General features: G+C 43.8%; 1 protein-coding gene across 1 annotated transcript in view; it reads left to right on the top strand.

Moving 5' to 3' along the window:
- rnf123 (ring finger protein 123) overlaps positions 1 to 21,057 on the top strand; it is a 440,342-nt gene that overhangs the window by 73,131 nt on the left and 346,154 nt on the right. Inside the window, exons 12-17 of the mRNA XM_078543856.1 lie at positions 1,583 to 1,687; positions 2,511 to 2,636; positions 3,162 to 3,254; positions 8,104 to 8,172; positions 11,511 to 11,633; positions 11,766 to 11,856. Of these exons, the coding sequence (XP_078399982.1) occupies positions 1,583 to 1,687; positions 2,511 to 2,636; positions 3,162 to 3,254; positions 8,104 to 8,172; positions 11,511 to 11,633; positions 11,766 to 11,856 (607 nt within the window). The remainder of the gene's footprint in view (positions 1 to 1,582; positions 1,688 to 2,510; positions 2,637 to 3,161; positions 3,255 to 8,103; positions 8,173 to 11,510; positions 11,634 to 11,765; positions 11,857 to 21,057) is intronic.

The raw sequence follows: 21,057 nt of genomic DNA, 5'->3' as shown, positions 1-21,057 counted from the left end.
GTATGCCATTTCAAATCTCATCATTCGATCCCGTTTCCATGGTAAATACTGAAGAAAAGTAATTATTTCATATTGGAGCTGAAGAGAATAACAATGAGCCACTGTTGCAGTCACTCTGGATATTAATGCTGACTGACCTAGACAATCTCAACATGGTGGGATGCTCAGAAACCAAATTGGAGGATGTTCCAAAAGGATACAGAGTTGGGTGGCAGTGATACATAGATGGAGTAGAAGGGAAGATTGGAGGAAATAATTTTTGATGAAGTCAGGGAAGGGAGATCAAGGTCCAAAGATTCTGCAGCAGCATGTCAATTTTTGGCAATCAAGGCATGAATGGACTTCTCACATTTAGTGTCAAAAGTGAGAAAGAGGGTTGCGTGGAGATGGGCCTAAAAATAGGTGATTGGTGGTGGAGAAAAGTTTGCGTTGCTCTTACTGTTCAGGATGATCCTGGAATAGAGCTGGTGTATGGACATAGTGAAGAGGCCATATGACTGAGAATGTGGTGTATGGACATAGTGAAGAGGCCATATAACTGAGAATGTGGTGTATGGACATAGCGAAGAGGCCATATAACTGAGAATGTGGTGTATGGACATAGTGAAGAGGCCATATAACTGAGAATGCAGAGGTGGCGGCTGTTGCAAGGCGAACGATGATGGCCAGTGAGTGTGGGGAGTGCTTGAAGTGAATAGTATAGATGTATTTAAGGGGAAGCTAGGCAAGCATTTGAGGAAGAAGGGAATAGAGAGATTTGCTGATAGATTTAGATGAAGAAAGACAGGAGGAGGCTGGATTGGAGACTGGTTGAATCAAAAGGCCTGTCTCTGTGTTGTATATTCTATGTAATCCTATGTAAGGTTCTTAAAGTATTAATTGGCTGACTACTGCCCTACCTGGCCCTGTTGTTGGCGGGTGCACTGCCCAGACCTGATGGGAGGGGGGCATCCTGCCCAGCCCCGTTGTGGGGAGTGTCCTGTCCTTCCCTGTGGTTGTTTAGTGGGTGGGGTGGGAATGTGATGGGGTGGGGGGAGCCATGCAGCGCCTATGTTTGGGGCACCCTGCCTGCCCTGCCCTGCAATTGTTAGGATGCCCTCTTATTGCCTGTTGAGCTGTATTGCCAAATATGTAGTTTTTACCTTTCCTATTGTGTCCAGATGAGGTGGAGTTGTGAGGCACCTTTCTGTGTCCTGTAAATTTGTGACATTGCCACAGCAGTGTACTGCAGTATCACTTTGCAGTTAAAGATAACAGAACAGTAATGTCTCTCTTATTTTGCACAGTAGTGATCCCATGTATTGGTTAGAGAAGGTACCACATGCTGATGCACTGAAGAGGTTTATACTTCTCCGACATCAGACATTGTATAGTTAACCTGTTCTTAACCCTTGTAATTCTTGCTGTCAGTTAGAAAACAAACATAACTCAGTCCTTAATCTTTAGTGAGATGGGTTAATTATGAAACTTTGCAGACGTTTTTGTGTGTAAAGGATGTTTCGGTGAGATGTGTTTAGGATTATACGTGCATCCTACACCAAAGGATGAACAATACTCAGTTTGTCATGTGATCTTTTTAAAGGAAGGGATACTGACGGAACAGGATTCTGCAATATGGCAAGCTCATGGGGAGCCCACTGTGCTCATTACTCTCGCGCACATCTTCAACCGCTTTGCACCCCTTATGGCAAGTACCTGATTACTCTCTAACAGCAGCCAAAACATCAAGGAAAGCACGGCATTTACCTGGGCCAACTGCTCAGTCACCCTGTGTGCATTAGCAGGCGCAAGCAGCGACAACATGTAAACTGCAATTGTTGCCCAGTTGCACTCGTGCAGAAGCTACATTTACAACTCCAAAGCAGCTGCATGTGCCTGGTTAATGCAAAGTTGCATTTTACAACTTCTGTCAGGTTGGGCAATTTTGAATGCTAAGAAGAGGACCGATATATGCCAGCAGTGAGTGAAATGCATTGTCACCTCTTGGGAGGGCTGAAATTCAGTCCATGCATGGCCAGAGCCAAGAGTGCGGACTCGATAGCAAGGGCTGCCGGTGGGCACCTGATAAATTTGCTGGCAGAAGCATTTTGAGTCAGAGGCTCCCAGTGAACTCCCCACCCCACCAAAGTAGGTGCCTGACTGCTCATTCCTTCAATGGTACTAGACTTTGTCTTGTACATTACAGGGTTGCTTCTGACAGTCCACTTGTCGTCAAGGACTCTACTTTCAAGGGAGTATTAAATACTTCAGCATTGTGAAATGATCTAAACCTGAATAAAAGCTTGTCTTAAGATTGTTTTGACTATTTGGTGCAGTCACCTTGTGTGCGTGAAGTCTAATTGTTGGTTATTATTCTGTCTCGCTCCTCCCATACTACATCAATCACTGATACCCATGTTGTTTCTGGCAGTACTTCACGATGCCATCACAACTAACACCTGATGAAGTCCTGCTGGAAGAGGCAGATTCTGATATTTTGTATCTAACTCATGTATTTCTGTTATAAACAGTGTAAAGTTTACCTAGTGGAAGATGTGTTGATGGCCTATTTCTTGGGCATATTGGAGGGAGGCGGGGCAGTGGATGAGCACCCTCTGATTCAACATTTACTGGACCTCATGTGGCTCCTCATGGAGGTGAGTGCGTATGGCTACAGATATGGGCTTTATTGATGGGGCTAGGAAGAAAGTGGGGAGAGTCAATTTCCCGATGGGGGAATTCAGGGTAGTGACCTTTGCCGCTCCACTAGGTTTGCACTTGGTCTGTACTTGTACCCCACCATGGGACTAGAGTGCTGCTCAATATGTACTTGTGCCCGTCTGTGAGATTAGTGTGCAGTTCTGTCATACCCCTGTCCCTCCAGGTTAGTGTGTTGTTCAGTCTGTACCTGTACTCCTGCATTGGCTTAGTGTACTTATGTATTTGTGCCCCCTCTATGAGGTTAACGTACTCTTTGGTGTACACTTTTACCTATCCATTGGTTTAACGTACTACTGTGTCTATACTTGTGCGCTTCAATCAAGTTAATGTACTGTTTGGGTTGCACTTGGGTGCCTGCCTGAGGTAACTAACCCTATTATAAAACTTAGGTAGAGACGTTTCATTTTACAGTGCATATTCCTGCTCAGGCACAGTTTTGGTTGATTTTTCTCCTGTTACAGGATTATGAAGTCCAGGAGTGTTTGAAACAGCTGATGATGTCACTACTTCGTGCATACAGATTTTCTCCGATCATTCCTGATTTAGGGCTACAGGTGAGGCCTTCCCATTCTGTAAGGCATCAGCGCCTAATCATTTGGCGCAGGAGGCTAGATCCAACATGCCATGGCCAGGGAATGGGCTGCACATGATTAGAAAAAACTGCGAGATCTCTCAGACATGTTGAATCCAAGCCCTCCCAAACATTGCATTTCAATTGTAACATTTAAAGTTAAATTAAAATTGCTTAATTTAACATCAAACTGGTTACTGGACAATACTGTGCACAAACAGTATGTTTGCAATAATTATAAATTTTACCATTCTTAATGCCAAAAGCAACCAAGGCACTACTCCTACTCCAATCCATAATGTGAAATTAACCCTTGACATATAGTTGCTTGTATCTTGTGCCTTGCTCAGAACCTCTGCTTAGTTCAATGTCTCAGCTGAGCACAAGTAATAAAGTGAAACCCACAATTTTTGAAGATCTTGGCCATAGAGCTACCCACCAAAAAGACCATCGTTGTCCCTTCTCACAGAGCCAACACACCTCTTTACTCTGTGCACAACTGTCAATCAAACTCCTAACTCCCAAAAGACCCACAGCAGGCCAGTCATGTAGAATATTTAGAACCATAGAATAGTTACAGTACAGAAGGAGGCCATTCGGCCCATCTTGTCCATGCCAGTCCGAGGACACCTAGGTGCCCTTTCTAATCCCACCTTCCTGCACCTGGCCCATAGCCATGCAGCTTACAGCACTTAAGGTGCAGATCCAGGTACTTTTTAAAAGAGTTTAGAGTTTCTGCCTCTACCACCAACTTGGGCAGCGAATTCCAAACACCCACTACCCTCTGCGTAAAAAAGTTCTTCTTCATGTCCCCCCTACACCTTCTGCCAACAGCTTGATAGGATCTGTAATATTTGGGAATTAATGCATTGCCTAGCAAGCTATTGAGGACACTACATCACAGATTGACATCAGGACCTTCCAATCAACACACATTAGTATAGCAGCCCTCTTTTTGACAGGAGCATAGCAATACCATTCATTTGCAAGAGTGTAATGTGTAATTGTGTAGGTTTCAGAGGTAGCTAGCTGTAACTAATTTTAACCATTTGTTACCATGTGTATTCAATAAAAGGTCTAACCAAACAATGTTCTCTATTTTTGCCACAGTTTTTAGCTTTGTATTATTTGCCCAAGACATTGTGTGTACTTAATATAGGCAAGTCTTAGGCTGCTTAGAGTAGGTCTACAAGAGATAACAGAGGCTCTGGTGACAATCTTTCAAACATCCTTGCATGAGGGATTTGTACCGGACAATGGAGGGTTCCCAATGTAACACTTCTGTTGAAGAATGATAAACCACCTAACTATAGACCAGTCAGCCTAACATCATTCATGTGTAATCTTCTGGAAGCCAGAAATATCGGATATAATTCACACTCACTTAGAAAACATGAGTTAATTAAGGGTAGCCAGTATAGAAATGACAAGCTACGCCTGACAAATTTAATGGAGTTCTTTGAGAAAGTAGTTACCTCTGAAGGAAATTTTTGCTTTTTTTATTTGTTCATAGGATGTGGGCGTCGCTGGCTAAGCCAGCATTTATTGCCCATCCCTAATTGCCCTTGAGAAGCTGGTGGTGAGCTGCTGCCTGGAACTGCTGCAGTCCATGTGGTGTAGGTACACCCTCAGTGCTGTTAGGGAGGGAGTTCCAGGATTTTGACCCAGTGCAGTGAACATTGTGTATATGCTCGATATGATGCTGTAAAGCAGTTGTATTGGTGAAATTAAGACAAATGAAAAGAAATGTGGCAGCATAGGTAGGAAGGTTGCTAAATGACCGATGCAGATCAATGGCTAATGGCACTTTGGTCGGAGGAATGTAAAAAATCAGTATTCTCCGGTGTTTGCGCCATTGCTATTAAGATACATAATAAATATCGAAATATGCAACAATTGCAAAAAATATGGACCCTGGTTAATAGAAAAGTAACAGTAAACAACTTCAGTAGAACAAGAGCTGTTTAGCAGATTAGGTGGATATTTGTTAGATGAGATTTAGTGTGGAGAAATATGAGGATACGTTTTTGGAGGAAGACTAAGGAGAGTAAATACACATAAATGATAAAATTTCAATTAAGAATAGAAGAGCAAATGTAATTAAGGGTTTCTTTACAGAAAGGGTAAAAAGTGAGAACATAAGTTGACAAAGCAGTTATAAATAAGCTATAAGACCCTTGGTTTATAAATAAGGGCTTAGAGTGCAAAATCAGAGAATGAATATTAAACCTTTACAAATCATTGGCTTGGCTGCAGTTAAAACATTGTGTTTTAAAGTTTTGGGCTTTAGAAAGGATGTCAAAACCATGGCGTAAGAACAGGGAGGTTCACTAAGTTGATATGTGGCTTTAAGTCATAAGATCATAGCGTAAGAAATAGAAGCAGGAGTAGGCTTTTCGGCCCCTCGAGCCTGCTCCACCATTTAATAAGATCATGGTTGATCTGATTGTGACCTTAACTCCACTTCCTGTCTGCCCCTTTCCCCACCCCCCCCATAACCCTTGACTCCCTTGTAGGTCAAAAATCTGTCTCACTCAGCGTTGAATATATTCTGTTGTCTAGCCAGCACCGCTGTCTGGGGAAGAGAATTCCAACTATCTGAGAAGAAATTTCTCCCCCTCTCTCTTAATTGGGAGACCCCTTGTTTTGAAACTGTGCCTCCAAGTTCTGGATTCCCCCACAAGGGAAACATCCTGTCAGCACCTACCCTGTCAAGTCCCCCCCAGAATCTTACATGTTTCAATAAGATCACCTCTCATTCTTCTAAACTCCAATGAGTACAGGCCCAACCTGCTCAACCTTTCCTCATAAGACAACCCCTTCACCCCAGGAATCAGCCTAGTGAATTGTCTCTGAACTGATTCCAATGCAAATATGTCCCTTCGTAAGTAAAGTGACCAAAACTGTACACAGTTCTCTACGTTTGGCTTCACCAGTGACTTGTACTGTTGGAGCAAGATGCCCCTAATTTTATACTCCATCCCCTTGCAATAAAGGCTAATGTTCCATTTGCCTTCCTAATAACTTGATGTACCTGTATGTTAATGTTTTTTGTGATTTATGTACATGGACCACCCGAGTCCCTCTGTACTCTTGCATTCTGCAGTCTCTCTCCCTTTAAATAATACTCTGCTTTTCTATCTTCCTGTCAAGGTGGACAACCTCGCACTTACCCACATTATACTCCATCTGTCAAATTTTTGTCCGCTCACTTGACCTATCTGTATCCCTTTGCAAACTCTTTGCATCCTCTTCACAATTTGCTTTCGTACCAATCTTTGTATAACTGGCAAATTTGGCTACAATACAGTTGATCCCTCCATCCAAGTCATTACTATAGATCGCGAATAATTGAAGCCCCAGGATTGACCCCTGTGGCACTCTTCTAGTTACAGTTTGCCAACCTGAAAATGACCCGTTTATTCCGGCTCTTATGTTCGCTAGCCATTCCCCTGTCTATGCTAACACACTACCCCCAACACCATGGGCTCTTATCTCGTGCAGAAACCTTTTCTGGTACGTTCTTGAATGCCTTTTGGAAACCCAAATACACTACATCTACTAGTTCCCTTTTATCCACCCTACTTGTTACATCTTCAAAGAACTCTAATAAATTTATTTCACTTTTTTGAAACCATGTTGATTCTGTCTGATTGTACTATTTTTAATTGCCCTGCTACTACTTCCTTAATAATGAATTCTAGCATTTTCCCAATGACATGCTAGGCTAACTGATCTATTGTTTCCTGTTTTCTGTCTCCCTCCTTTCTTGAGAAGAGCTGTTACATTTGCAGTTTTTCAGTCCTCTGGTGTCTTTCCAGAATCTAAGGAATTTTGGAATGTTACAACTAATGCACCTACTATCTCTGTAGCCACTTCTTTTAAGACCCTAGGATGCAGGCCATCTGGCCCAGGGGTCCCATTATTTTTTCCAGTACTTTTTCTCTAGTCATCGTGATTGTTTTAATTGTAACAAGCAATTAAAAAGGATGCTTAGCGCAGAACAATCAGCTTTTTGGTCCAAAAACTCCTTCCCCCACCTTTCCCCCTCTGCTTTTCTACTATTCTTGCATTGCTTTCTGCGTCTTCTACTATGCAGACAAATTACTTGTTCAAAGCCTCTGCCATTTCCTTGTTTCCTATTATTAATTACCCGGTCTCACCATCTAAAGAACCAATTCTCATTTTAGCTGCTGTTTTCCTTTTTATACACTTGTAGAAGCATTTACTGTCTGCTTTTATATTTATTGCTAGTTTTCTCTGATACTCTAATTTCTCTCCTTTATTAATTTTTAGTCGTCTTTTGCTGGTTTATAAAAATTTCCTAGTCTTCTGGCCTGCCATTAATCTGCACAGCATTGTGCACCTTTTCACCAAATTTGATACCATTATTAACTTCCTTGGGTAGCCATGGCTTTAGCTAGGAGGTGCAACTGGGGCTCCTTTTCATTAGATTGGATATAGTTAAAAGGAGACGTAGTAGAGATATTCAAAATTGTGAAGGATTTTGTATGGAACACAAGGAAAAAACCATTTCCGTGGGTCAACGAGTCAGCAACAAAAGGCTGAGGTTAGAGTTATTGATTATTTATGGCCATTAGGTCATGGAATACATTACCAGAAATTGTAGAAGAGGTTAGAAGCCTGTTAGCTTTTAAAAGAGAAGTGCATAAATAAAAAAAGGTAACAGGTAAAAGTCAGAAATGGAACTAAGTGGATAACTCTGAGAGAGCTGGCACGGACAAGTTGGGCAACATTGCTTTCATTTTATGTTTTGAATCTTTTTTGTGACCTTTAGTGTGCTAACAGTTTGTCTTTGTGTCTCTTTGCAGATCCACTATTTGCGCCTTAGCATAGCTATTCTGAAGCATGAGAAAACCAGGAAATATCTGCTCAGCAATGTCTTATATCCTTTGAATCCACCTGTACTTGTCTCTGCTTTATTCCCCTGGTCAATTGTTTGAGCAGCAAAAATGCTAGAAATAAAGACCCTTTGTTTCAGCTGTCCCATATACAATTTTCTCAGTGAGCAGGCAGACACGTATCTGATCCAAAGGTTTTCCTAGTGCCACGGTGTTAAACAGCTGCTGGAAGATAATAACAGCAGTCTGTTGTGGCATTGTCTCAATTTCCACCTGTACTTTTCTGAAGTGCTTGGCTTCTCCTCAGTGGAGTGACCATGATGGTTTTTAGACCAGGGTCAGTTAAATCTGGGTGGATTGAGTAGATTGCACCTCCCTGTGACCCTATAACAGTTTTTGAGAAAGTTGGGTATGCCATTTATGGGAAGCAAGAAGTTATTCGTTAGCACTCCATAAAATCCTCATCATTGGCATTAGTGAACCACTGCAAACTGCTGATCATTAAAAGACACTGAAGCTTTGAAGAAGAAGTCACACTCCAAAGGATATTAAATTATGTTTTTTCTTTCAATCAGCAAACATTGAACGGTAGACAGTGACATTGTATGTCAGTTTTGTCTGTTTACTCAGGATTTTATTCCAAAGGAATGGAGCACAATATGAAGAAGTTTTTAAAAACGCAAAGTATAGCATGCTTGATCAGTGTACACGCTGTCAAAAACAACTTTTGTCCAAGGTACAGCTTGGTAATGATTTCTTTAGTCTTGTATATAAAGGGTAAAACCAGCTTCAGTGACTAGAAAGGAATATTGTGGCTTAGTTTTTAATTAGTTGCAGTTGGTCACTCGCCTGATCCATATATTCATGTGACATTGGTGTTAAGCTATTTCAAATGTAAAGTTCCAATGGAATTGGTTATAATATATATTTGTTTGACAGACCTTTTAGAGTTTAACAAGCAATTACTTACATTTGCTTGGCTCCAGTTGTTTTTGAAAATGATTTCTTAGCCCGTGTTGCCCTCCCTTAAAACCTGTTTCTGTACTGTAACGTTTAATAACTATATGCAACAGGTAAACTACCAGATGGAAAATGTTTGTCCAACAAATTCCACATGGGCGGTGGAATTGAAGTTGTGTTGACCTCTGTAAAAGAATGTCCTTCTCAATGATTAGATCTCTGACGTTTTCATTCTCATATGCAGAGGCCATGGGGGTCAGGGCTGTCAGCCGGCCTAAGCTGTTCTCTCCCTTTTACTGACTGAGGTGTGGAAGGGGCAGACAAAATGGGTTAGAAACATAGAAAACTAGGAGCTGAAGTAGGCCATTCGGCCCTTCGAGCCTGCTCCGCCATTCATTATGAGCATGGCTGATCATCCAACTCAATAGCCTGCTCCCGCTTTCTCCCCATACCCTTTGATCCCTTTCACCCCAAGAGCTATATCTAACTCTTTCTTGAAAACATACACCGTTTTGGTCTCAACTACTCTCTGCGGTAACGAATTCCACAGGCTCACCACTCTCTGAGTGAAGAAATTTCTCCTCATCTCAGTCCTAAATGGTCTACCCCATATTCTCAGACTGTGACCCCTGGTTCTGGACTCCCCCACCATCAGGAACATCCTTCCTGAATCTACCCTGTCTAGTCCTGTTAGAATCTTATAGGTTTCTATGAGATCCCCCCTCATTCTGAACTCCAGCGAATATAATCCTAATCGACTCAATCTCTCCTCATATGTCAGTCCCGCCATCCCAGGAATCAGTCTGGTAAACCTTCGCTGCACTCCCTCTATAGCAAGTACATCCTTCCTCAGATAAGACCAAAACTGCACACAATATTCCAGGTGTGGTCTCACCAAGGCCCTGTACAATTGCAGCAAGACATCCCTGTTCCTGTACTCGAATCCCCTTGATATGATGACCAATATACCATTTGCCTTCTTTACCGCCTGCTGCACCCGCATACTTACCTTCAGCGACTGGTGTACAAGGACACTCAGGTCTCGTTGCACATTCCCCTCTCTCAACTTATAGCCATTCAGATAATAATCTGCCTTCCTGTTTTTGCTACCAAAATGGATAACCTCACATTTATCTACATTATACTGCATCTGCCATGCATTTACCTTCTCACTCAGCTTGTCCAAATCACACTGAAGCATCTTTGCATCCTCCTCACAGCTCACCCTCCCACCCAGCTTTGTGTCATCTGCAAATGTGGAGATATTACATTTAATTCCCTCATCTAAATCATTAATATATATTGTGAATAACTGGGGTCCCAGCACCGATCCCTGCGGTACCCCACTAGTCACTGCCTGCCATTTGGAAAATGACCCATTTATTCCTACTCTTTGTTTCCTGTCTGCTAACCAGTTTTCTATCCATCTCAATACACTACCCCCAAACCCAAGCACTTTAATTTTACACGCCAATCTCTTATGTGGGACTTTGTCGAAAGCCTTCTGAAAGTCCAAATAAACCATATCCACTGGCTCCCCCTCATCAACTCTACTAGTTACATCCTCGAAAAATTCCAGTCGATTTGTCAAGCATGATTTCCCTTTCATAAATCCATGCTAACTCTGTCCGATTCTGCCACTGTTTTTCACGTGCTAAGCTATTAAATGTTTTATAATGGACTCTAGAATTTTCCCCACTACTGATGTCAGGCTGACTAGTCTATAATTCCCTGTTTTCTCTCTGCCTCCCTTTTTAAATAGTGGGGTTACATTAGCTACCCTCCAATCTGTAGGAACTGTTCCAGAGTCTATAGAATCTCGGAAGATGACCACCAATGCATCCACTATTTCTAGGGCCACTTTCTTAAGTACTCTGGGATGTAGATTATCAGGCCCCGGGGATTTATCGGCCTTCAATCCCATCAATTTCCCCAACACCATTTCCCTACTAATACTGATTTCTTTCAGTTCCTCCCTCTCACTAAACCCTGTGTTCCCCAACATTTCTGGTATGTTATTAATGTCCTCCGTTGTGAAGACAGAACTAAAGTATGTATTTAGTTGGTCAGCCATTTCTTTGTTTCCCATTATAAATTCTCCTTCTGACTGTAAGGGTCCTACATTTGCCTTCACCAATCTTTTTCTCTTCACACACCTATAGAAACTTTTACAGTCAGTTTTTATGTTCCCTGCAAGCTTACTCTCGTGCTCTATTTTCCCCTTCTTAATGAATCCCTTGGTCCTCCTTTGCTGAATTCTGAACTGCTCCTAATCCTCAGGTCTGTTAGCACAGAAGGGAAGGGGTGTAGGGTTTGGAGATTGTAAGGGGTTGAAGGGAAGAGGATCGTTTGACAACCTGATATGATAACTTCTTGTGTGCCCTGAGAACCGGCACCTCAATGACCCTTAACTCAAGGCCACGTTTGATGTGCTGAGATCAGTGGTGTTTTTTTTCATTAAGACCCCTCTTCGAGTGGAGGAAGCTGGGTTAGAGGAACTCATTCCCACCACTTGGTGGCCAACCAAGTTTGACAAGGAGGTGAGATCCTTTGTTCTTTGTTTTGATCTTTGCCGGTGAACAAACTACCCTTGAATATGGTCAGTTTGGGTGAAAAATTTCCACGTGGTATGCCTCATTTTAAAAGAAGATATCCTCACTTTCTCCCTCCAGGGCAAAGAGGTGAAGGAAGAATGTGCTGAGGAGAGGCTGAGGCGTCGGGCCTATGACCGTGGTTGTCAGCGATTAAAGAAACGTATTGAGGGTAAGCATTTAACATGGAGGCATGTGAAGAATGTTAAAGTTGGAGTCATTTCCACAGTGCATTTGGAACTTCTTAGGCAGTCCCTCAAGATTGAGGATGATTTGCTTCCACTCTGATATGGGTTCTGAGATAGTTTATAAGGCCAATGTGAGGACAGGTGCTTGGAAGGTCGGGCAGATGAGTTATTTGGAGGTTTGTGTGCTCTCTCTGCTTTGACTTCACCTTTGCACATTCTCGATGAAGTCTTTCGATGTATTTTGTGCCTTCCCGGATGAGCCTTCCCCATTTTGGTTGGCCACACGCCGGGGCCTCCCATGCGTCAGTGGGGATGTTTGACCTCTGCAGGAATACTTTGAGGACATTCGTAAAGGGTTTCTGCTGCCCTCCTGAGAGTCTCCTGCCGTGACCATTGTTCTTGTCATTCGCAATGCAATCAGTGCCAGGTTCTTCCCATCTACCCAGAGAGTTTAATTTTTCCCTGTATTTTCTTGTTATTTCTTTCTTCATCTACCAAAGGTGCTAAGCAGAGTTCCATGCAGGCCAATACCTCCTGAGGGTATTCTTTATTTGGGAACCTTGACAGTGAATGCCCAAAGCATATTGAACTGTGTGGGGGAACCATGAAGTTGGATAACTTAGGTGTCCCCTCTCAACTATACTTAACTTCGTATACAGCAGCTGCTTACTGCTTCTCACTTTTTAAATTAGCAATGCAGCCTTGACACTGTAATAGAACACCAACCAAGCTCACTTGTGCTCCGTTGTTGCTAAACAAGTTGCATACCTGCCTCAGAGTCAGAAGGTGCAGAGTCTGACCCCATTCTGGCCTGTCCTGCCACGTGGACAGGCCGGGTTGACATCCAGCAGTGGGTGTGGGTGCCCCACTAATTGGACGAGATCTATGTGCCCAGAAGACCCTTTAAGTCGCACATGACAAAACGTCTGTAAAAATACAAAAATAAACAGCAATGTAACTCTGCTGGTGTATGCCAACCAAAGTGTTCTAGCAGGCTGGCTGTCATCCAGGCCCAGACATAAATCGAGGATGATAAGGTTACAGAGCTCTATTGACAGTCTGGTGGGTAAAGGTAACAGGGCTTCGTTGATGGCCTTGAGGTTAAAAGGCTGTATTGATGGCCTGGAGATTAAAGGTTACAGGACTCTATATTGATGGTCCATAGGGGTCCTCTGTGTATTTTGTCAGGGATGCAGTCGGGAGGCTGCGCAGCTGAACTCAAAAGCTTCTGTTTGGATTCCTGGTTCCTATCCAGTGCTGGAAAGTGTGCACAAAGATAGAATCAAATTCAGCTGTAAATGAACCAACAGCACTGTTGACTGACTGCAAGTCATAATTGAGCAGCAGTTGCTTACAAAGATAAGTTTTCATTATTCATAGGATGTGGGTGTCTTTGCCACATCCATTTACTGCCCAACCCTAATTGCCCTTGAGAAAATGGTGGTGAGCCGCCTTGAACCGCTGCAGTCCATGTGGTGTAGGTACACCCACAGTGCTGTGAGGGAGGGAGTTCCAGGATCTTGACCAATGATGGTGATACAGTTCCAAGTTAGGATGGTGTGAGGCTTGGCCGGGAGCTTGGTGTTCCCATGCGCCTACTGTCCTTGTGTTTTTAATTTTTCCCTCTATTTTCATCCTCATGGAGTTGCTTTCCTGTTGAGGCACTATCTGTCCTATGGCACCTCTCCTGGATGCCCAGCCTTTAGGCATGGACGTACACGGTTGCTGCAGCATGCTATTCTGTGGAGGGCAGCACAGCCAAGCTTGTCCTTATCCAGTGTCCACTCTCCCCCTTTCCAGGAGAGAGAACTGACTGATTTACCTCATTCTCGGCTGAGGTCACTGTCCAGTGACAATATCAAGAAAATAGAATAAAAAGCCTTTCTCTCTCAGCTGGTTGGTAATAAAGAGTATCTTTATAAAACAGCATTGGGATCATGCACAAGTGTAGATTTCGGCGGCCTCCATGGTAACTGCTAATTGCTAACTGCAGAAACTTGATTTGTTGAACACTATTTGAGCGAAATTATTATGTTAATTATAAATTAAAATCATTTCAGGCAATGAGTGCTGAATCAGCTGCTTTAAGCAGAAATGTGCAGTCAAATTATAATTAAATCTTTACTTGTTGGACTGTTGGAAATTCATCGTGTTGAATATCGTCTAGCCTTTGCCTGTTGAAAAAGCAGAAAATCTTACTTCACCACCACAGCTATTTGCTTCTGCTCCTACTCCCAGCTTTGGGACCAAAAAGCTGATTGTTCAGTGCTAAGCATCCTTTTTAATTGCTTGTTACAATTTAAGCACAGTGTAAGGTTCGGGCAGCAAGACTCTGCTAAGTTGTGACGAATTGTTCTGTCCAATGGAAAACATTACCAGTTCGTCTATTATCTTCCAGCACTCGGTCCAGATATCTGACTAACCAATTTAGTTGGAAGGGTTGGGGAAGAGATTCAGAAAGAGAAAGAACACCAGGGAATGTGACCTGGAGGAGTCGACTGATAGCTAAGACAGCATAGGGAATGGAAAAGGCAGGGTACAAGTTGGAGGAAGATAACCAAGACTGCCTCAGAGTAATATAGGAATTAAACATATGGAAGAGAAAAATAGGCAAATAAATTACCATTCTTGACAGAGGTTAGAGAATTTGCACTGGCAGTGTTTATACTGCATGGTCAGGATTGCCATCTGTTGTCCTTAAACATTGTTATTGCTACATTTTCTCCCGTTCTACTCCCAATTGGACTGATAGTTGCAGACTGTTCCATGGGCACTGATTATCGCTGCAGTAAGGTTCTATGGGCACTGATTGCTGAGCTAGAGTTCTATGGGCACTGATTATTGCTGAGGTAGGGTTCTATGGGCACTGATTATTGCTGAGGTAGGGTTCTCTGGGCACTGATTATTGCTGAGGTAGGGTTCTATGGGCACTGATTATTGCTGAGGTAGGGTTCTATGGGCACTGATTATTACTGAGGTAGGGTTCTATAGGCACTGGTTATTGCTGAGGTAGGATTCTATGGGCACTGATTATTGGTGATGTAGCGTTCCCCTGGCACTGATTATTGGTGAGGTAGGGTTCCATGGGCTCTGACTATTGCTGAGTTAGGGTTCCCCATTACTGAATAGTAGTGAGGTAGTGTTACCCGGGCATTGATTATTGCTGAGGTAGGGTTCCCCAGGTACTGACTATTGCTGTGGTCGAGTTCTGTGGGCACTGATTATTGCTGAGGTAACTGCCCTGTGTACTGATTAGTGCTGAGGTAGTGTTACCTAGGCACTGATTATCGCTGAGATAGGATTCCCGAGGACTGACTATCACTGAGGCAGGGTTCCCCAGGCACTGCTTATTACTGAGTTCGGATTGTATGGCCACTGATTATTGCTGAGGTAATGTTATATGGGCACTGATTATTGCTGCGGTAGGGTTCTATGGGCACTGATTATTGCTGAGGCCGGTTCCACGGGCACTGATTAATGCTGAGGGTAGGGTTCCCCGGGGACTGATTATTGCCGCGGTAGGGTTCTCTAGGCACTGATTATTGCTGAGGCCTGGTTCCCCGGGCACTGATTTTTGCTGAGGTAGTGTTTCCCAGGGACTGATTATTGCTGCGGTAGGGTTCTCTGGGCACTGATTATTGCTGAAGTAGTGTTATATGGGCACTGATCATTGCTGTGGTAGGGTTCTATGGGCACTGATTATTGCTGAGGCTGGGTTCCACGGGCACTGATTAATGCTGAGGTAGGGTTCCCCAGGGACTGATTATTGCTGCGGTAGGGTTCTCTGGGCATTGATTATTGCTGAACCTTGGTTACCCGGGCATTGGATTTTTGCTGAGGTAAGCTTCCTGTGCACTGATCATTGCTGAGGCCGGGTTCTGTGGGCACTGATTATTGCTGAGGTAGTGTTCCTGGACACTGACTATTGCTGAGGCAGGGTTCCCTGGCCATTGATTATTGCTGAGGCTGCGTTCCCTGGGCACAGATTATTGTTGAGGTAGTATTCTCCGGCCACTGATTATTGCTGAGGATTGTTGCATGGGCATTGATTATTGCTGAGGTCAGGTTCCACAGGCCCTGATTATTGCTGAGGTAGGAATCCCCGGGCCCTGATTATTGCTGAGGTCGGGTCGCCTGGGCACTGATTATTGCTGAGATAGGGTTCTATGGCCACTGATTATACCTGAAGTAATGTTCCATAGGCACTGATTATTCCTGAGTTAGCGTTCCCCAGGCACTGAATATTTTTGAGGTTGGTTTCCCTGGGTATTGATTTATTGCTGAGCTCGGGTTCTGTGGGCACTGATTGTTGCTGAGGTTGCGTTCCATGGGCACTGATTATTGCTGATGCAGGGTTCACCGGGCACTAATTATACCTGAGGTAGGGTTCCCCAGGACTGATTATTGCTGAGCTAGGGTTCTCTGGGCTCTAATTATTTATGAGGTGGGGTCGCCCGGGCACTGATAATTGCTGAGGTTGGGTTCCACGGGCACTGATTATTTCTGAGGCTGGGTTCCCTGTGCTCAGATAATTGCTGAGGTACGGTTTGCCGGGCACTGAGTATTGCTGAGGTAGTGTTCCCGGGTGCTGGTTATTGGTGAGGTAGGGTTCTATGAGCATTGATTATTGTGCTCAGATAATTGCTGAGGTCAGTGCCCGTAGAACACTACCTCAGCAATAATGAGGTAGGGTTCCACGGGCACTGATCATTGCTTAGGTCAGGTTCTGTAGGCACTGATTATTGGTGAGGTAGCGTTCCCTGGGCACTGAATATTGCTGAGGTAGTGTTCCTGGGTGCTGGTTATTGGTAAGGTAGGGTTCTAAGGGCATTGATTATTGCTGAGGTAGGCTTACCTATGCACTGACCATTGCTTAGGTCAAGTTCTGTAGGCACTGGTTATTGGTGAGGTAGGGTTCTATGGGCACTGATTATTGCAGAGCTCTGGTTTTATGTGCACTGATTATTGCTAAGGTAGGGTATCCCGGGCATTGATTATTGCTGAAGTAGGGTTTATTGGACACTGATTATCACTTGAGGCAGCGTTCCCTGGGCACTGATTATTGCTGAGGTAGGATTCCCCGAGCACTGACTATTACAGAGGTTGAATTCCATGGCATTGATTACTGCTGAGGTCGGGTCCCCAGGCACTGATTATCCCTGAGGTAGGGTAACGCGGGCACTGATTATCACTGAGGCAGCATTCCACTGGCATCGATTATTGCTGAGGTAGTTTTCTATGGGCATCGATTATTGCTGAGGTAGTTTTCTATGGGCACAGATTATTGCTGAGGCAGGGTTCTATGGGCACAGATTATTGCTGAGACAGGGTTGTATGGGCAGAGACTATTGCTGAGACAGGGTTCTATGGGCAGAGATTATTGCTGAGACAGGGTTCTATGGGCAGAAATTATTGCTGAGACAGGGTTCTATGGGCAGAGATTATTGCTGAGACAGGGTTCTATGGGCAGAGATTATTGCTGAGACAGGGTTCTATGGGCACTGATTATTGGTGAGGTAGGGTTCTATGGGCACTGATTATTGCTGAGACAGGGTTCTATGGGCACTGATTATTGGTGAGGTAGGGTTCATTGGGCACTGATTATTGCTGAGGTAGTGTTCTATGGGCACTGAGTATTGCACATGTCCGTCCTTGGCCTGCTGCAATGTTCCAGTGAAGCTCAACGCAAACTGGAGGAACAGCACCTCATCTTCCGACTAGGCACTTTACAGCCTTCCGGACTGAATATTGAGTTCAACAATTTTAGATCATGAACTCTCTCCTCCATCCCCACCCCTTTTCCAATCCCCCTTTTTTCCAATAATTTAAAAGATTTTTCTTTTCCCACCTATTTCCATTATTTTTAAATGTATTTCCATCCATTGTTTTATCTCTACCTTTTAGCCTATTTCAATCCCTTCCCCCCACCCCACCCCCACTAGGGCTATCTGTACATTGCTCGTCCTGCTTTCTACCCTTAATGTCACCTATTAGCACATTCCTTAGATAATATCACCACCTTCAACACCTCTTTGACCTTTTGTCTATGACATCTTTTGGCTATCTCCACCTATCACTGGCCCTCTATCCAGCTCTACTTGTCCCACCGCCCCCCCCCCCCCCAAACCAGCTTACATTTCACCTCTTTTCTATTTTTCCTTAGTTCAGTTGAAGAGTCATACGGACTCGAAACATTAACTGTGTTCCTCTCCGCAGATGCTGTCAGACCTGCTGAGTTTTTCCAGGTATTTTTATTTTTGTATTGCTGAGACAGGGTTCTGTGGGCACTGATTATTGCTGAGATTGGCTTCTATGGGCACTGATTATTGGTGTGGTAGTGTTCCACGGCCAATGATGATTGCTGAAGTAGGGTTCCACAGGCACTGATTATTGCTGAGGTAGGATTCCCCGGGCACTGATTATTGCTGAGGTAGAGCTCTATGGACACTGATTATTGCTGAAGTTGGCTTCTATGGGCAATGATTTTTGCTGAGGTAGCGTTCCCTGTGCGCTGATTATTGCTGAGGTACTGTTCCTCGGGCACTGATTATTACTGAGGCAGTGTTCCCTGGGCACCAGTCATTGCTGAGGTAGGGTTCTCTGGGCACTGATTATTGCTGAGGCAGTGTTCCATGGTCAATGATTATTGCTGAGGCAGTGTTCCATGGTCACTGATTATTGCTGAGGCAGTGTTCCGTGGTCACTGATTATTGCTGAGGCAGTGTTCCGTGGTCACTGATTATTGCTGAGGCAGTGTTCCATGGTCACTGATTATTGCTGAGGCAGTGTTCCGTGGTCACTGATTATTGCTGAGGCAGTGTTCCACGGTCACTGAATATTGCTGAGGTAGGACTCTATGGGCATTGAATATTGGTGAGGTAGGATTCCCTGGGCAATGATTATTGCTGAGCTAGGCTTCTGTGTGCACTGATTATTGCTGAGGAAGGGTTTTATGGGCACTGATTATTGATAAGATAGTGTTATAGGGGCACTGATTATCGCTGAGGTAGGGTTCCGCAGGTAATTATTATTGCTGAGGTAGGGTTCCGCAGGTAATTATTATTGCTGAGTTAGGGTTCCCCAGGCAATTATTATTGCTGAGTCAGGGTTCCCCAGGCAATTATTATTGCTGAGTCAGGGTTCCCCAGTAATTAAAGTGGGATACGGTTCCCGGGGACTGATTATTGCTGAGGTAGGCTTCTATGTGAACTGATTATTGCTGAGGCAGTGTTCCACGGTCATCTGATTATTGCTGAGGTCGTTTTCCCCAGGCACTGATTACTGCTGAGGTAGGGTCCTATGGGCACTGATTACTGCTGAGGCAGGGTTCACTGGGCACTGATTATTACTGAGGTAGTGTTCCCTGGTCACTGATTATCCCTGAGCTAGAGTAATGTGGGCACTGATTATTACTAAGGTAGGGATGTATGTGCACTGAATATTGCTGAGCTAGTGTTCTACGGGCACTGATTATTGCTGAGGTAATACAAAGAACGAAGAGCAGGAGCCGGCAATTCAGCCCCTCGAGCCTGCCCCGCCATTCAATACGATCATGGCTGATCTCATTTCAGCCTCAACTCAAATTTCCCGCCCTCACCCCATAACCTTTCAACCCGTTACTAATTAAAAATCTATCTATCTCCTCAAATTTATTCAGCGTCCCAGCATCCACTGCACTCTGAGGTAGTGAATTCCACAGATTCTCGACCCTTTGAGAAAAGTAATTCCTCCTTATTTCTGATTTAAATCTACCACCCCTTTGCCTAAAACTATGGCCTCTCGTTCTAGAATGCCCCACAAGGGGAAACATCCACTCCACATCTACTTTGTCTATCCCCTTTAGCATCTTATATACCTCGGTTAGATCTCCTCCCATCCTTCTAAACTCTAGCGAGTGTAGGCCTAAACTGCTCAATCTCCTCATAAGACAAGCCCCCCATCTTTGGAATCAATCTAGTGAACCCCCTCTGAACCACCTCCAATGCAACTACATCCTTCCTCAAGTAAGGGGACCAAAACTGTGCACAGTACTCCAGGTGCGGTCTCACTAAAGCCTTGTACAGTTGCAACAACATTTCCCTATTTTTATACTCTATTCCTTTAGCAATAAATGCCAAAATTCCATTTGCCTTCCTTATTACCTGCTGTACCTGCATATACTAGCTTTCAGCGATTCATGCACGAGGACACCCAGATCCCTCTGCACTGAAGCATTCTGAAGTTTCTCTCCATTTAAATAATAAGTCACCTTTTTATTCTTCCAACCAAAATGGATAACCTGACACTGATCCACATTAAACTCCACCTGCCGAATTTTGGCCCATTCACCTCACCAGTCCATACCCATTTGTAAATTTCTTATTTCTTCATTACAACTTACTTTCCCACCTATTTTGGTATCATCTGCAAATTTAGCTATAGTACCTTCTATCCCTGAATCCAAGTCATTGATATAGATTGTAGATAGTTGGGGCCCAAGAACCGAACCCTGTGCCACCCCACTAGTTACAGCTTGCTATCCAGAAAAAGACCCATTTATCCCGACTCTCTGCTTTCTGTTGGTTAGCCAATCCTCTATCCATGCTAATATATTACCCCTAACTCCATGTGATCTTACCTTGTGTATTAATCTTTTGTGCAGCACCTTATCAAAGGCCTTCTGGAAGTCCAGATATACTACATCTGCAGGATCCCCATTATCCACTTTGCTTGTCACATCTTCAAAGAACACTAGCAAATTACTCAAACACGATTTACTCTTCATAAAACCATGCTGACTCTGATGGATTGCATTTTGACTTTCCAAATGCCCCATTACTACTTCCTTAATAATGGATTCCAACACTTTCCCAATGACAGACGTTAAACTAACTGGTCTGTAGTTTCCTACTTTCTGCCTCCCCACCTTTTTGAATAAGGGCCTTATATTAGCATTTTTCCAATCCACTGGAACCTTTCCAGAATCCAGGGAATTTTTGGATTATTATAGCCAATGCATCCACTATCTCCGCTGCCACTTCCTTTAAGACCCTGGGATGTAGGCCATCAGGTCCTGGGGACTTGTCACCCTTTAATCCCAATAGTTTGCTCAGTACTTTTTCTCCTGTGATGGTGATTGTTCTAAGTTGTTCCTCCTCTATACCCTCTGCTCTACCTGTTACTATTAGGGTGGTACTAGTGTCCTT

The sequence above is a fragment of the Cetorhinus maximus genome, chromosome 6 (assembly GCF_964194155.1).
Source record: "Cetorhinus maximus chromosome 6, sCetMax3.hap1.1, whole genome shotgun sequence".
In the NCBI taxonomy this organism is placed as follows: domain Eukaryota; kingdom Metazoa; phylum Chordata; class Chondrichthyes; order Lamniformes; family Cetorhinidae; genus Cetorhinus; species Cetorhinus maximus.
The sequence above is the reverse complement of the archived record's forward strand: the minus strand, read 5'-3'. Positions and strand labels throughout refer to the sequence as shown.